The sequence below is a fragment of the Macaca mulatta genome, chromosome 3 (assembly GCF_049350105.2).
Source record: "Macaca mulatta isolate MMU2019108-1 chromosome 3, T2T-MMU8v2.0, whole genome shotgun sequence".
In the NCBI taxonomy this organism is placed as follows: domain Eukaryota; kingdom Metazoa; phylum Chordata; class Mammalia; order Primates; family Cercopithecidae; genus Macaca; species Macaca mulatta.
In genome coordinates, this window is record NC_133408.1 from 96,585,915 (window position 1) to 96,603,000 (window position 17,086).

The 17,086-nt window shown below is 38.8% G+C and overlaps 1 protein-coding gene across 13 annotated transcripts in view; it reads left to right on the plus strand.

Moving 5' to 3' along the window:
- The window catches only part of PDE1C (phosphodiesterase 1C), a 547,393-nt gene that overhangs the window by 501,974 nt on the left and 28,333 nt on the right, over window positions 1-17,086 (plus strand). For 4 of the 13 annotated variants that reach the window (XM_015133757.3, XM_077996951.1, XM_015133758.3 and 1 more), the window contains one exon: window positions 4,157-6,571. The exons of the other annotated variants lie outside the window; for them this stretch is intronic. In XM_015133757.3, coding sequence (XP_014989243.1) covers window positions 4,157-4,170 — 14 coding nt within the window. In that variant the 3' untranslated portion in view covers window positions 4,171-6,571. Of the gene's footprint in view, window positions 1-4,156; window positions 6,572-17,086 lie in introns of those variants that run through there. 13 annotated transcript variants of the gene reach the window in all.

A 17,086-nucleotide genomic window follows, 5' to 3' on the forward strand; every position in this document is an offset into this window, starting at 1 on the left:
AGAGGAAGAGTTTAACATCATTGTTATTTTCAGTGGTAGCACAGATGCATTGGAGCAAAAGGAAAGGCAAAGAGGGAAAGGGTTGGACTTAAGAACTATTAGGTTGCTGCAAAGTAGATGTGGTTTTTGCCATTGAAAGTAATGGTAAAGACCACAATTACTTTTGCACTAACCTAACCGTTCCCTTCTTGTACTGTTCTCATTCTGTGTGTTTGGATCAAATGGGTAAATTTTAGGAGTTAATGACATAGGCAAGGTTTTAAGAAGTTACATTCCCACAAATGTCATCTGTCTATGTATGTATGTATGTATGTATGTATGTATGTATGTATGTATATATGTATCTATCTATCTATCTATCTATCTATCTATCTATCTATCTATCTATCTATCTGGTTTATCTATCTATGTGTCTGTCTATCTGTCCTTCTGTTTTATTTTTCTGTGCTGGAATAATACATGATGAGAGGATTTTGTCTTAGCAGAACTGTAGCATGGATATTATTTGTGGTGAAAATTCATTTAGAATAATCCTATTATAATCATATGCTCTATTGTTTAGGGCAAGGAGAAAGCAGGCACATGTTGAAAATAACCCTTTAAAATAGCTGTCATGTACTTGTGACCTAGGACAATTAAATCCATACCTGGATAAAGCCTAACAGATAACTCTAAAATTGTTTTTTCTTAGTGTTTTCTTCTTATTAAAAAAAAAAAAAAAAAAAAGGACCCATTCATATGCCCAATAGAAGTCTTACATGACATTTAAAGTTGGTTTTGGTTTCTCTACACTTATTCTTCATTTTTTTTTTCTATTTAGAGTTTTATAACTTGTCAGGTGTGTGCTGTACCACTTTGCTGTTTTCGTAGAAAGTCGACTCCATAGGGAGGCAGCTATGGTACAGAGTTCCTAGGACCTGAAAATCTGGTTTTGAATCCCAGCTCTCTCTTCAGCCAAGTCAGCTTACTTTTTTGAGTTTAGGTTATAGTTGAATCAGGCTGTAGAAACATCAAATCCAAGAATAGTGGAAGAGAAATGCATTTAAAATATTTTTTAAGCCCAGTGACAAATTATTACGAGGGCTGCCTCATTGACACTCCATTTGTGATCCAGGAATAAACATTATAATGGATAAACACATTTTTAGAATCAAGTCATGTTAACTTGAACTTCAATCTTCTTCTAAAACCAATTATCTTTAAATCACATGGTTTTAAGACCTATATCCAGGATCTGCACTTACCTGTGGAAGTAGCATGGTACCATAAATAAAGCCACATTGTTTTAAGTCCATCTCCCAATTTTCTAAATGAAGTTGCTGAAACATGATTGTATGCTCCCATAGACTAAATACCTTTCCGTGAATTCATATACCATGTATTTGCACTTCAGGATTTAAAGTCCTCACAGCTTTACCTTGTGAGATATAAAAAGTCTTGGGTAAAGGGACAGGCACTTAAATATATTTTCCTGAATTATTCCAAGATGTGGCAAGAAAGTTTCCATTTCAATTCATCAGTCACTCTTAAAAAAGTGGAAGGATTTAACTACTTTTTGTGGCCTTCAAAAAGTCATGCATCCCAGTTACACACAGAGTTGCCTATTAACACTTTGTCTTCAGGGTACTCATTTGCATATATGTTGTAGTCTTGCTGATGCTTACTTAATTTCAGTTGATATTGAAAACAAATACATAAAACCAAAACACAATGAAAGACAGGATGTGGAGTGAAAAGAGGACCAGGCCTGATTTACAAACCATGCCAAAGCTGCCTGGATAGCAGGTGTTCCTTCTCTGTGAGATTAGCTCCATAGAAAGCCATCCATAATTGGGCTTCTTCATAGGGAATGTAAATATTTTGATATATCATACCTTACTATTGAATAAAATATATAATTAGGGTGTTTATTATTTTCTTTTAAATTTTCGTTTCATGCTGTGAAAGTCAAAATTAGAAAACAGGTGGAGGGAAACCTCCTATTCATCACCAAACCTTATCAGTCCCATCCTCCTCATGCTTATTCAATTCTCTTCTTTTTCATTAAAAAAAAAATTGTTGAGCATATACTATGCGTCAGGCATTGCACTACATGCAAGAAGTGTTATAAACAGGTATTTTCCCTGTTCTCAAAGAGTCAGCAGTCTGGGTTGGAACATTATTTTGCAGATAGCTATGACATAGGACCTTAGGGTATTTCTTAAGTGCCTTAAGAAATTCACAAACAGAAGTTACTTTTAGAGGGCATATGTTTGGGAAGGCCAGGAATGATCACACAGGTCAGCAGGTCACAGACCCAGCTATAGAACATATGCTTCTTGTTCTTTTATTGCTGGTTGTATTTAATGACAGTGAACACAGGCACAGCTTAAACACACAAACTTCTTTTATTCACCCTTTCCCTTCACCCCTTGACCCAAAGCTGGAGGGGAGGATGGAGATCCACAGCCAGATGGAACACTCCACCATCTCACCCATAAGCAGTGATTAGAAATGGAGGAATATCTCCTTTTCCAGTGATTAGAAATGGAGGAATATCTCCTTTTAACAGCCTTTGGATTTCATTAAGACCCTAGATAGACCTCTTTCCATCTCTGGGACCCAGCAGTCTAGACCGTGGGTCTCTGCTAACCCAGTCTGCAGGAGGTGCATCACTCTCCTTGTTGGCCAGGTGGGGCTCACTGAGTTAAATAGTGGTCCTTATCAGCTGTCCCCAGCTATCTGTCTCTAGCTTCCTTCCAACCAATGGGTCTGTTATTAAAAAATCAAACCCAACCTTCTGTCATCCTAACAAAATTGGGCTTTACATTTGAGGGTCAGGGAACATCTCTGAAGGTGGTTAGTATTATGATGACTCTCTAAAAGAAGCCTCATACCATATGATCCCAACTTCATAATGGCAGGGTCAGAATACTAAGGACAAAGTCCATTGCAATTCCCATGTGGACCAAACTGTGCATGGACTATCAGCATCAACGGAAAATTTCTTATCCTTGATTTCAGCTTTTGTTTCATCTCCTTCTCTTACTGGCAAGTTTATCAGTGCTTGTATTGGAGTAAAGTGATTGGTCTGAAGCTTCACTTTTGTCTGTTATTTCTCTCAAATAGGTGAAGGTGTTAATGGAGGGTAAACATAATGAACAATCAAGAACATAATAAAGTTAGAGGAACAGCAGGAAGCTTGGATCAATGGCCCCGGGAAAATTGAGAATTGACTGTAATTACAATAGATCAGAAGGAGTTCTCCTATCTCCCAATGAGTTTTCTGCTAAATTCACCTAAATCTTAGGAGAGTATCTTAGTCTTTAAAGTTGAATGGAAAACTTTCCTTGTCCTGTAAAGGCTTCTAACATCTCTGTAGATAATGGTGTTACCCTTCTTAAAGCCCAAGCCCACTGGAGCCCTGCATAGGAGGAAACACTTTCTAACTATAAGGCATGATGACTTGCAGAGCATGCAACACCAAGTGGAAGAAATAATATGGTGGTTTTGTTGTGGCTGTTGTTTTAAATTCTGCCTAAGACCTTTGAGGTTACATGGGGTAGAGCATACCAGTTGAAAAAAATGCAATATTATCTATTTTCATTAACTTAGTCCTGTTTCCATCTTTGTCGTCTTCCTCCACCCCCTTGCTCTGGGTCCAGTGGAGAACTCAGGTGATTCACTCATCTGCACAATGATTTGGGCTAGGACATATCTTGATTAAATGTCTCTGGGAAACTTCTGAGGATGGGGCAAGAATTCTGAGACAGGAGCATTGCTTTTGATGTGAAAACAGTTGGGATTAGATGAATCTGATTTCTTCTAATCCCACTGACCCTTGAGACAGATTGACCAGATCTGGCAACAAAACCGTTATCTCCATTGCAAAAGAAGGTGGCTTACTATCCCTATTGCATGACCAAATGTTTGCTAATCTAGTTTATAGCAACTATTAAGATTTCAAATGGACTGATGTTACAGTTTTGCACTGAGATTTTCCCCTATGGAAAGAACAAATCTTGTTACAAGGGACACCGCAATGACCAGTATGGAAATGTTTAATTAGTTCTCACATTTTTTTTGTCCCCTAGATTTTCTTCTCCTCAGACTTGGAGGGTGGAGGTGGGGGGAAAGGCAGCATTGACACTTTTCTTTTTCTTTTTCTTTTTTTCAGATTCAGAAGAGTAAAAAAGACCTCATAGACAATAAAAGAGGCTGCCAATGTCTTGCATCATTCTAGCTGAGCTTCTTCATTCTCCTTCTTCTCCTTCTTCCACAAAGACTCATATCTGGAGAAGGTGTACAACTTTCACACACAAGCCCCCACCCCCGACCCTTGGCCTTCTCTCACACCATCTCCTCCCAGGGGATGACTCTTTGGGGGTTGGTTTGAGGTCTTAGAACTCTGGGGGATATTCCCCTGAGCAAACCAAACAACTTGAGATTTTTACTCAAACAGAAACAAAACATGAAGGGACATCCTCAAAATCCTTTGCTAATGACCTGGCTTTCAAGGCACCTGTCTGGCCTGATGAGAATGGACATCCTGGATATGCTGGGAGAGGCCTGAAAAAAGCCACACACACAGTAATTGCCATTTTATGACTGTCAATGCCATTACTTTAAATGTTGTCATTTTTGCACTGGCTACTGACAATACAGCCATGCTGACGTTCATCACAGCAAAGATGATGATTCCAGTCTCTGGTTCCTTTCCTGTCAGGAACATGTGTTTTCTCCAATTTCCTTTCAGACTTAAAATTGTTCTTATGCTTTCTTTCCCATTTGTATAATACAGAATTCTGTTTGTTTTCTAAAAAAGGTTATTCCATAGGAATCTTTATTTGATGGCTAATTTATTGTATCTGTTCATTCATTAGTGTAAACCTGAATGTTTAGCTGATGACCATACTGTTGAGTGGGTACCCATTGTTTTCACTGGTAGCATCCATAACTGAGTGGTTACTGAAATTTTTACCACTGGCTGGCCATCTTCTTTTGGATATCTGTGGTTTCACTTCATCACTCTTCTTTTTATTCAGGAAAGTGCTAAGGGAATTAGTATCAGGGAGATATAGCAGATAATTCTTTGCATTTTAGTGAGTTTTTAAAAATACAAGATAGAAGTGGATTAATAGCATGAATCAAAAATAAGAATAGTAGATGTAGCATGGAAAGAGAATAACATTGCAGCCCCCTTGAGATCAAATTACAGGTGGAATCTAAGGGAGTGCCAGTAAAGTGTGACTTTATGAGTCTGATGTGATTTAGATAAAAGTGATTCTTAAAATGTGGTTGTTGGTCACACAGGAATCTCTGTGCCCTTCCCAAGAGTAAAGCACATGAATATGCTGGTGATGAAGTGGGGATTAGTACTGGAAAGAAAGAGAGCTAGGCAATAGGTTTAAGTGTATTCCCCACTACAGATTTAATTTATACATGAAAAAGCACGAGAACAGACATTTAAACATCCTTTTATTACTAAGGTAAAATATTGGCATTTTTTCAGGCAGAAAGAAAGAGACTGTATGTGGTCTTCCAGGACCTTTGCCTTGCCAAAATGTTCCCCAACAGAAAGATTTGAAGAACTTTGTAGTAGAGAATACACAACAGCATGCTGATGTTTGAACAGATTTCTTCTGTCAACTTTACATTTTGCCTTGGAGAAACACTTAGATTTTTCTGTTGTGCTCCCTGTGTTCATAACAATGACCTCTTCACATAACGTGGACACAAATTCAAATGACTTCAGGGGTCTAGCAGGTCAAGTAAATGAATAAAGCAAGCCATGTAATATTACAGTCATTGTGGTAAATGGCAATTCATGGAGGGCCTTTGTATCAGTAAGAGAAGAAGCAGCAATGGGGACTGAGAGAAATTGGGGAGGGTGGGTGCTGCCAAAACAGGGTAGTTGGTAGGCAGCTACTGAATTTGAGCTGTGTGGGGATGGAGGTCCTAGATACCTAGGATTTGATATAAGCTCTCTCCAAATTTTTACATAATGACAACTCAAAAACTTACACTGTGCTAATCAAATGAAACCTGCCTGTGAGCTGCATTCAATCGGTTTGCAAACTATGTGCTTAGAGGTGGTATGATTTTGTATTGAAATTAAATATAACAAAGAGTATGTCAATTTTTGACCTTGGAACCTGGACCTTTTACCTCATTTATATTCTGTATTTTTGTATGTGGAGCTTTTTGGCCAGTCAAAATAGAAAGTCTACAGCTTCCATTTTATAATCTAACAAGCAACAAGAAACAACATTTGAAAAAGAAACAGGAATATAGCCATTTTTTTCTAGCACCAATAAAAATTGAAATGTTTTTCATTTGCTTTAAGTCATTAATCAGCTGAAAAAGAATGGAAAGAGAATTTCATTCCATAAAGAACTTCACCTAAAACTCTCAGTGAAGTAAAACAAAACTCCATGTAACTCACTCTTAGCTTTAAATCTTTAAAAAGTGTTTTGAAGGGATACTGAGTAAAAATGCAAAGTTATCTATTAAAAATACAAAATGCTATATTATATGATGCTATGAATTGATACTGGAGCTGATAAAGCATTAAAGTAATTATTCCACATCAGTGCTGACTGCAAGAGCAGTATTTCCAAAGCTCTAGCTTATTTTCTGGGGTCTTTTAATTCTCTTAAAACAGCTTTCTTCAAGTTGAGCAGCAATTTGGGACAAACATTATTCTATTGCACAGAGTATGGCATCTTACTCTGGTTTACACACACAGAGCAAGGACTTACACACCTGAATTAAGAATGACCAGTATGTGGGGACAGCAATAGGGACAGACCTAACACAGACAAAACCACACGCTCTACACGTTCCTTGGTAAAATGTGACAAATTGAGTTAGCCCTTGAATTTGGGTCCCCATGTCGTCAAATAGCGCTACATTTAAGTTATGTTAATATGGTACATTTCAGTGGCATAATGACCCATTCTTATGGAGGACTTTGTTTCATGTTTTATTTGTGCCAATATTTCTTAGGTTATGAGCCCTATTAGTTCATGGCAGCTGGCAAGAGACCCATTTCTAACCCATTAAATTCAAATGGACTTTCTTCCACTGTCCATTTCATTTTTGGAGCTTTTAAAAACTACTGAAAACATTTGACAGGATCCCATTGTGGATCTGATACACTTAAACAGTAAAATGATATCTAAACATCTGAAAGCCAAAGAATAACCTAGAGCACATGTTCATTCATTTGTATAATTTAAGCCATTGTATTATATTTTCCACCTGGAACCATGCCTTTGGATACAAAAGTGTAAAGTAAAAAGCAACGTTATCATGGGATGTGAGACAGTAATCCAAAAGTTGGAGACCAATTTTTGTTATCCATATTTTGGAAGTATGGATACTGTTTATTTTAATATCACTTCTCTCATGGGTCACTTTTCCTTAGATAGATAGATAGATAGATAGATAGATAGATAGATAGATAGATAGATAGATAGATAGAAATATAATATAATACATTTTCTTCTTTTTTAACCTACAAGCAGAGACTTTGATGATGGAAATTACTTTGTAACATTCCCCACGGAGCCTAGGAAAAACAATAGGAAACAAAGCATGAAATCTTTTTCTCATAGTGAAATAGGGAAGATTCTAAGATTGGAAGTCTGTATATGTAGTGTTCTATCCCAAATAAAGAGAATTTAGGGAATTCAGGCAACATTTTGTTTTTCCTAATTGGAAACTTTGTTCTGATTCTGAGATGCCCACACACCCCACAGGAGATGCAGTGCTGGCCCACCACAGTGCTTGGAACACGGTCAGCATTCAGGAAACACATTCGAAATCATCTAACTGAATTCCACTATCCACTTGTGAATGCAAACAAAATTCAAATTTCCCTGAAAATTTATTCAACTTCTCCTATATGCCAAGTACACTGCTAAAGGCTTATCTTCTAAGTATATGCAGGCATACCCTACTCACACAAATAGCTTATTACAAGAGATGGGAAATTGCAGGTAATTTGGGAGAAATTGTCAGCCAAATTTATGAAAAAACTAAAATAAAACTTCTCTGTGGCCTCTTGACTTAAGAAAAAACAAAACAAAACAAACAAAACAAAACAATAAAACAGGATTTATCTGAGAATGTCTTTCCAAAAGGGAAGATGACACCAATCTATATAAAACATCAGTGAATTTACTGAGAATCCAAGTGGAAACCTTTAAAACCTTAAACAGACCCACCTAGAGCAAATAGGAGATTCTCTATGTACAGCATGAGGAATCACTGCATAGTTCTGCTCCACCAATAATGTGATCTGGTACAGCACCGCACCGTGGCAAAGTTAGATGTTAAAGAACATAATGATGCAATAACGATGTTATATTGGATCTTATTCATGAACAAATGGAAAGTAATACAATTTATCAACTGTGATCCATGATTAAAGGCCTCATTATCACTGAGAAAATGAACTTAATGAAAAAAATTGTAATAAGCAGTGACAATATTCCTATAAAACCTCCCTCTGGGAATCAAGAGACATATTACCTGCCAAGGCCAGATTTTAGTTTTTAAGGTTTCCTCTCTCTCACCAAAGACACTGGTGGGCACAGAGGTGACACTAGAATTAGAATGTTACCAGAGTCATTTACATTAGACAGTTTATCTGAGCATGAACATGTTCCCAGGGAGATTAGAATAATGGGAAGCAGGCCTCTAAAGATTCTCCTTGGACATTTGTAAAAAGACTGGTTGCTTCTCCAGGAATGTCTGAATTAAGCAACAATTGCGCCACTGAAAAAGCATCTTGTTTTTATATTGAACAAGGAACGATTGTGCAGTGGATGACCTGGACTGAAAGATGTATGATGGTCAAGTTTAAACCCTATTAATTCCTGATTGTTTTCTTCAATACCCTCACCCTACTCATTTTTTTTGAAAATATTGCCAGACATATTTGGCATGAATTCATGTTTATTCTGGCTTCTGTTCCCAAGCAGAAGTGGATTAACACTGGCAATGGCTGGCTTCACTAACTACTTGCACCCAGCCTGGGCTGCCATCTGCTCAGCCAGGAGAAGCAGGGAGTGGGGTATGGGCCCTTTCAGTTCATTCAGGGCACTCATTCAGTCTCCTCAGAGGAGACCTTCTCCCCCTTGAAGGGTGAATGCTGGCTGTTGCAGGCCAGAGGCAGTGCCAACTGGAGACCCATCCTCTCAGCTTTGGTCAGCTTCAGCCGTGATTCCTGAACCTCACCCATGTATTCTTCATGAGTGCTGGCTTCTGAACCTACAGGAGCATTTCTCAGTCAGTTTATGGTGCAGGGTAATTCATTTAAAATAAAGCCCATTAAAACCCAATGGCTATAGAATGAGTTTTAAATAGATTGCCCTGGAGACACATTGTATAGTCTTTGCTTCCCTCTCATGACCTATCTTGGAGTAGAATTTGTGTACTACTGTCCTTGTCTTTGAGTGGGTATATGTGTTATGGTACAGAAATATAGTCACATATTATATTAATATATACAGATGGATAGGAAAAACCTACAGCCATAGGTATCGTCCAATAACTGATTCTAGAGGTAGAACTATAGAGTATACATTTCCTTTTTTCTTGCTTTGATGATATTTTTATACAATTTTATATGCTGTAAAATTTTCAAAAATATATTTGCTATTTTCATTTGTAGAGCTTGGTTAGGTTTTTATCAGCTCTTGTGCCCACTGTACAACCAGATTCCCCCCATCTAATTCAAATGTCTTCCCTTTTTCAAACTCTTTCCTTTATGTTTTCCTTTTTTTTCCTCCCATTTTTCTACCCTTCACAAATTCCTTCTTTTGCTTCTGCCCAGGTAACCCATTCTGCTTGCAGTATCATTTTAGCACATGCAAACACAAAATAATGGGAAAAATAAAAGCACCTTGTTCCATGTAATTCATATGGGAAAGTTTTGGGTGTAAAGGTCACTGGGGATAGATGGGAAGACAGAAACAGCTTGGGAAAAGGAAGCAGGAAAAAAGGAAATCTTTATGGGAAATCAATTACCCAAAGCAAGGTGAGTCACTTAGAGGCGAATATGATGTTGTTATTGTCCTCCCTTAGTGTAGAGCACCACTTTTGCTCTCACAGGGTTTTTCTCTTTAGGATGCATAGCACCGTATGCATTAAATGCATAGCATCCTAAAGAGACCCCACTCACCATGAGTCTGTAGGCTCTCTCCTGATGAGGGCACTGGCCATATGTGAATGGAAAACTCAACTCATCTCTTCAGCCTTAGATATTGCTGCCGTTCAGCTGGATTTGTGAGAAATATCTGGATTAATATCAAGAACATTTAGCAAGACTCAAAAGAGAGAGGCAAGCAGAACCAAAACCCAAACCTCAACCAATATCTAGCTGAATAAACAATTCTTTGGAGGAATAAGGAAGGGATTTCTGGATATGTTCTGAGAATGCTCTTCCAAAAGGGAAGATGGTAATACGGACTTGTTTTGATTTCATGGTAGAGACAGAGTGTAGTTCCGTGATGTGAAATACACTTCTGGCAGATAAAATGCAGGTTGTAATTTGCATTTGTACATCACAGGGCAAAAGAATGGCCATCCATTCTAAGGAAGAGTGTTCTGTTCCCTAAGATGCTGCTTAAACAACATATCCAAATGCCATAGTATCATATCTCCAAATACAAAATTAAATCATAAGGATTCATGTAGAAAAGAATATACTGAGCTGTTCTCCGAAAAATGTATGATGTGTTTATTGTAAATCTTTATTGCACAGATGAGCCTGACAGTCCTTCAATGTATAATTTTCTCCCAGCATCTAGTAATGCATAAGTACTTGTATGTTCTTCTGATTACCAAATAAAAACAATGAGTTAACCTCTTAATTGGAATTGGATAAATGAAAAGTCTGGTTTTTTTTTTCTTCCTTTGAATGTTTCCCATTGTTTGTCCATGTTCTGTCTCAGATATAGGGCTGTCCAAACTCAGTCAACCATCTGTCTCTTTTGTATTCCCTGAAACGCCTCATAATACCCAGGCACCAAGTGCCTTTGCCTGCACTCTGTAAGACATACACAGAGTATGACTATATCATGTTTCAATTTCAGCTTTTTTGACTATGAGGGATGAAGCAAATGGGTTATCAGAAGCTTGTCAGAGGCATAAGAAATCTCAGCATTTGTGGAATTAAGCTGGCTTCCATATGTTTAATTTTCTTCAGGGTACAATGATATTATGGTTTTACAGCCCTGTGATGCTAGCTTTCTGAATTGCAAACTTTTTCTTTCTCCTACTCTTGAAAGGGGTATATTTGGCAATATTTTCCTGTTCCGGCCATGAACATAAGGAGTCTGACTAGGGAATACAGATGTTCCTTAACTTATCATGGGGTCACGTCCCAATAAACCCATTGTAGGTTGAAAAAATCGTAAGTCGAAAATGCATTTAATATGCCTAACCTACCAGCTATGTTTGCATCATAGCTTAGGCTATCCTGCCTTAAACATGCTCAGAACACTTACATTATCCCAGAGTTGGACAAAATCACCTAACACAAAGCCTATTTTATAATAAAGTATTGAATAGCTCATGTAATTTATTGAATACTGTTCTGAAAGTGAAAAACAGAATGGTTAGATACAGTTTCTTCTGAGTGTGTATCGCTTTTGCATCATCATGAAGTCCAAAAATTTAAGTTGAGCCATCATGATTCAGGGACTCTGTGTAGTCATTCATTACTCCTGTTTGTGGGGATATAACGGGTTTACATCCTGTATAGCATCCAGCCTGATGCCTTCAAACCGGCCCCAGAGAGAGAGCCCTCTAGTGTTGATACTGCATATTACACAAATACCACCCCTTCGTCAGGGCCTCCTGGTGTATCATTTTTGCTTGGTAGTATTGCTCTGATGAAGGGGAGTGTGATGTTCCTCCAAAGCAGCCATGCTTGCCATTCACCGAAACATATTTTTAATGTTTTTTCCTTAAAGTAAAAATAGAATTTACTAAATTTGGAAAGTGTAGACAGTATAATAGGAAACTTAAAATCACTTGTGATACCCCATCCGACAATTAATCATTGTAGATACTTTATTTTCTTATGATCTTTTGCTGTGCATTTTTACACAGTTAAGGCCATATAGTATAGTTAATTTTGAATTATGGTTTGTTCTTACAACATTGGATTGTAAGCATTTCCTTGTGAGTGTTTTTTTAACCTCTCCATCAATATAATTTCAATAGCAGCATAATATTTTATTCTGTGGCTCTAGCGCAATTTACTTAACCACCCCTCTGCTGTTGGGCAATTAAGTTATATGCTTTTATTTTATTTTTTGCAGTTGTAAATAGCAGCAATGGAGCTCTTTGTGCATAAGGCTTTGTCACATTTCTGAATATCTCCATTGGACAGATTTCTAGATATCTAGAAATCTGGGTCACAGGTTGTGAACATTTTTTTTGAACTCCTCATTCATATGCCCAATTCAAGTTCAAAGCATATTCAAATACTTTGAAAGACACATTTAAATAGCTTGTGGTGTTGTATCTCTGAATAGCTCTTGTTTTTAATCATTGTTCTTTGTGATGAACAGGCATATTCAAATTACACAAAACCAAACCTAGTATTGATGGTGGTTGTATTGTGGAGGAAAAAAAATAAATACTCTGAGTATGCAGCTCTAATTTATATACTCTTGGTTGATAACTCTTAGGGTGGTGTGTGTGTGGTGTGGTGGCGGGGAGGTGTTGAAGACCTCCAGACTCTTTCAGTGATCCCATAGCCTAAAGCAAAACTTGGACTTTTATTGATGGTCTCTCTTCAAAGCTGTAAAGGGCAAAAGTGATGATTTGTTCTGAGGCTTCAGGCAATGGCTTGTTGCCCTCCGCCCCAGCCCAAATGGAACACAAAGAAGATGTTGGCAGATATGCTCAGCAACAATGATCAGAGGTCTGTGGGTATCAGAAAGGCAGTCATTTACAATATGTGAAAACAGAGAGATTGAAAATGGCCAATAAGTTGACAGAAACATTCATACCTCAGCTTTTCAGCATCCTCCTCTGCCCTGTGGGATCTGGTTGTACTATAATAACATTGCTATTGCCAGACCATTAATAATGATTACGTTTGGTCTCAAGGGCTCTTAAATCACCCTTTCCCCAGCAGGCATAGGCTTGGCCAGGCTAACCCCATTTTGCAGAAGGGAAATTATTTGTTTGAGGTTAAGCTGCAAATCACTGTGCTTCAGCACTTTGTGAAGTCCCGAGTCTTAGGTGTGCAGTCACCCTGAGGTGGGCAGCCTTAGTTGTCACTTCTATCACTGTCCTCTTCTCCAGACTCTTGATGAATTGGATTCATTGCCCTTTAGTTGAACCAAACAAGGACATTAATTTGAAATATCTGAAAGCTATTCATTTGTCAAAGGATACCTCAAGTCACACAAGCTGCAGTGGTGACATTTCTGCCCCGAGCTGACGGATTGGGTTGTTTACTCCTTAAATAGCCACATGCTGTGAGTCAAGGGCAATGTAATTCCTGACCTTGAAGTGTTTATTTCCCAAAGATGACAGATTACCTACTTAGACACACACACACACATGCACACATGTACACACACACGCATGCACACATGCACATTCACACACGACTTTCTAAAACAAATAAACACTATACTGTATGACACTGTTTGCTAAGCACTGTCATATGTGTACTCTTACTTGATACTCACAATTATTGTCCTGACATTGATGTTTTCTCAATTTTATAGATGAGGAAAATGAAATTTAGCAATAGCAGCATTGACATAGTTGTTTGTTCATTTGTTTTTATTTTACCTCATTTATAAAATATTTGAGAATTCTAAACTCATATGAATTTAATACATTGCTTTTTTAATGATTAAGAAAGAAGAATAAAACCAGAGTCATAAAGTAGAGCTAGCATAGATAGAGCAAACCAGGGCAAATGTTAATATGCAGATGTGCAGTCTAAATCGACCTCCCCTGATTCCTAGCATTATGTCATAAACTGGGTCTAGGCTTTCTGGAATCATAAGTTTAAATGGAAAGAAGCCATTTACAAGATTCACATCCGTGAGGATGAGCACACCAGTTGTTTCAGAAGAAAGAAGGCTTCCCTCCCGACAACTGAAAGAAACATCTTCTCTAGGTATTCATGAAGGCGGTGCATCTCATGGCTGCAGATCAGGCTCACCTGGGAACGTTAAAAAGTCCTCATGCCCAGGTCCCACCCAGACCAACTAAACAGCATCTTGGGGTAAAGGGTCAGGTGTTAGCATATTGTTTAAGAACTCCCCAGATGATTCTGACATGTAGCCAGGACTGAAAACCACTGACAGTGTAGATTTCTACAATGAATCCAAGAACCAGTTCCATGTGATGGGTGGTCTGAAGCCTTCTGTGTGCATCGTACAGTACAGTTTAGAAGCTGGATTGGGACTGGCTGTTCCCACCTGGTTTCTGATGTTCTTCCTGGACGTGGGAGGGAGCAAGGGAAGGGTGAAGGGCAAAGGACTTTAGAAAATGAAACTTAGATATATTGGGTATTACTCCCATGAGTGGAGTAAAGTGATAGGTAATTTGGTAGCTTCCGTATGGAAAGTGATTTCAAGAACACAACCTCAGTGAACTGGAAGCCAGTGGGAGGCTGACTCAGAACCTAACCACCCCCAATGGCCCGTGGCAAAATCAAAACCAGTTTTATTTTATGCATCCCCGCCTGCTACCTGTTTATGACTCATGATTATGAGAGGTGGGATGGCTTCATCCCTTTCCTGATATATTGGGCATCTCACCAAGCAAACAGAGAAAATAACAGCATTTCCAGAAGGGCTTGCAGTTCTGCTTTTTCACTGACTCAAGGTTCCCAGAACTCCCCTACTCAGTGTTTGCAAAGAAGATACTAAGGGGATGAAAAACTACCTCTATGAAAAGCTATCAACCTGCAGCCTTTTGGAAGATTATAGTCAGTTTTTTTTTTTTAATTCCACCAAGCATTTATATGAAATAACCTGGCAATAGTAGATGTTTCTACAGGTAGCAACATTGAAAGTTTGTGGTCAGTGAGCGCTTTGTAGTTTTTCAGGTACTCATGTAGGCAACATTAAATTTGTTCTCTCAACTTCACAAGAGTATCCACAGAAAGCAGAATGCCACACTTTTCGTTAGTTAGACAAAAAGAAGGAAATTTCTACCACACAAGGTGTTCCAAGCCTGATTGGCGATGGGAATCACCTGAGCCACTTGTGAAATACTCAGGTCCCTAAGCCTCACCTCCAGAAATGCTGACTCCGAGAGCTTAGTGAGGCCTGGGAATCTGGTTTTGTTTTTTCTTTTTGTTAAAATAATTGTCCCAGGTTTTTCTTCCTCTTCGATGACTTTGGGAGACTGTGCTTGAAGGAAACCCAGATAATGGGTTGGCTAAGAAGCAGCAAGTGTCAGGGGAAACATTTCCTTAAGTTTGAACTTTGAATGATCTTGACTTAAGTTTTTCCCTCCTCCCTCAACACTCAGTAACATTAGGCAAGTTAATTAAAATATTTGGAGACAAAAATAGTCTCGAAATCCTGTAAAATGGGATAATTTTGTTGTCAGAATGTTAGCATCAGAAACAACAACAAATCTATATTTCACGATGCCTACCTAATATGGCGCCAGGGCCACAGTAACTGCTTAATGTGTGGCCGGGAGTGACTATTAGCAATGACCAAGCAGCCAAATTGGGAACCACATCTGTAAATAAAAACTTGAAGCCCCGTCTCCAACCTAAAATAGCGATTCTCAATGTGGGGGGATTTGCCTCTAGAGGATATTTGTCACCATCTGGAGGATGTTTATGATCGTCATGACTAGGGAGGAGCTACTGACATCTCATGGGTAGAGGCCAGGGACACTGCTAAACATCTTCCAGTGCACAGGACAGCCCCCACCACAAAGAACTGTACAGCTCAAATGTCACAGTGTCACTGCTGAGAAAACCTATCCCAAAGGTCCAATGAGACAAGTAAAAAAATCTTGTGGGACACAGAGGCATTTCGGGCAGAGAAGGAATGGCTCTGGATCACAAGGTGAAAGACACAGATGTGCCCTCTGGCAGTGCCTCCTAACAGGGCCTATTTGTTGCACACCCAGGGTCCACCATTCTTTGTGTAGGATACAATGCAACCAGCATCCGCTGGGGTTGTGCAGTGTGGCAGCACTGGCTTTGACACAGAGTACCACTTTGTGTGAATCTTCCACCCCGGAGTCTCCAAGACACTTCATTAGACCAGGGAAGTGCCAGATTACAAGATCATCATTGGACTCACCTGGTGAAATGGTTAAAATTCAAATTTCTGGCTCCATTCCCTGGAGATTCTGCTTCAGGGTCCAATCAAGGACCTTGGAAGTCATATTTATAAAAATCACCTCAGGAGTAACTGAGTTACTCAACTGAGGTTCAAGAACTGAAGCACAGCTACAGCCAGGGTCGGGCCCTCTATGTTCTCCACCAACTCTGACCTTCAGGGCATCTGTGAGACCTGGAAAATGGAGAAATAAAGTCCCGCCAGATACAGTGCCCTTCACCTCATACAAATTCACAGTTTTTGTAGGTCTGAGCTGTTTGGATTAATTTTATGTTTTCTATTTTTACTACTACTGCTGCCAGAAAAAAAATAAACAATAATAATGATTAACAGTAACATGTGTTATTGTCTGGAGGGTGTTTGTCACAGAATGTCAGGATTGACACCCTGTTGTTTAAGATTAAAATGGGGCTGGGTGCAGTGGCTCATGTCTGTAATCCCAGCACTTTAAGAGGCCGAAGTGTGTGGATCACCTGGTCAGGAGTTTGAGACCAGCCTGGCCAACATGGTGAAACCCCGTCTCTACTAAAATCACAAAAATTAGCCAGGCATGGTGGTGCACGCCTGTAGTCCCAGCTACTCAGGAGGCTGAGGCAGGGGAATTGCTTGAACCTGGGAGGTGGAGCTTGCAGTGAGCCAAGATCACATCACTGCACTCCAGCCTGGGCAACAGAGCAAGACTCCGTCTCAAAAAAATAAATTAAAAATAAAATAAAATAAAATAAAATAAAATGGAATGATCTCAA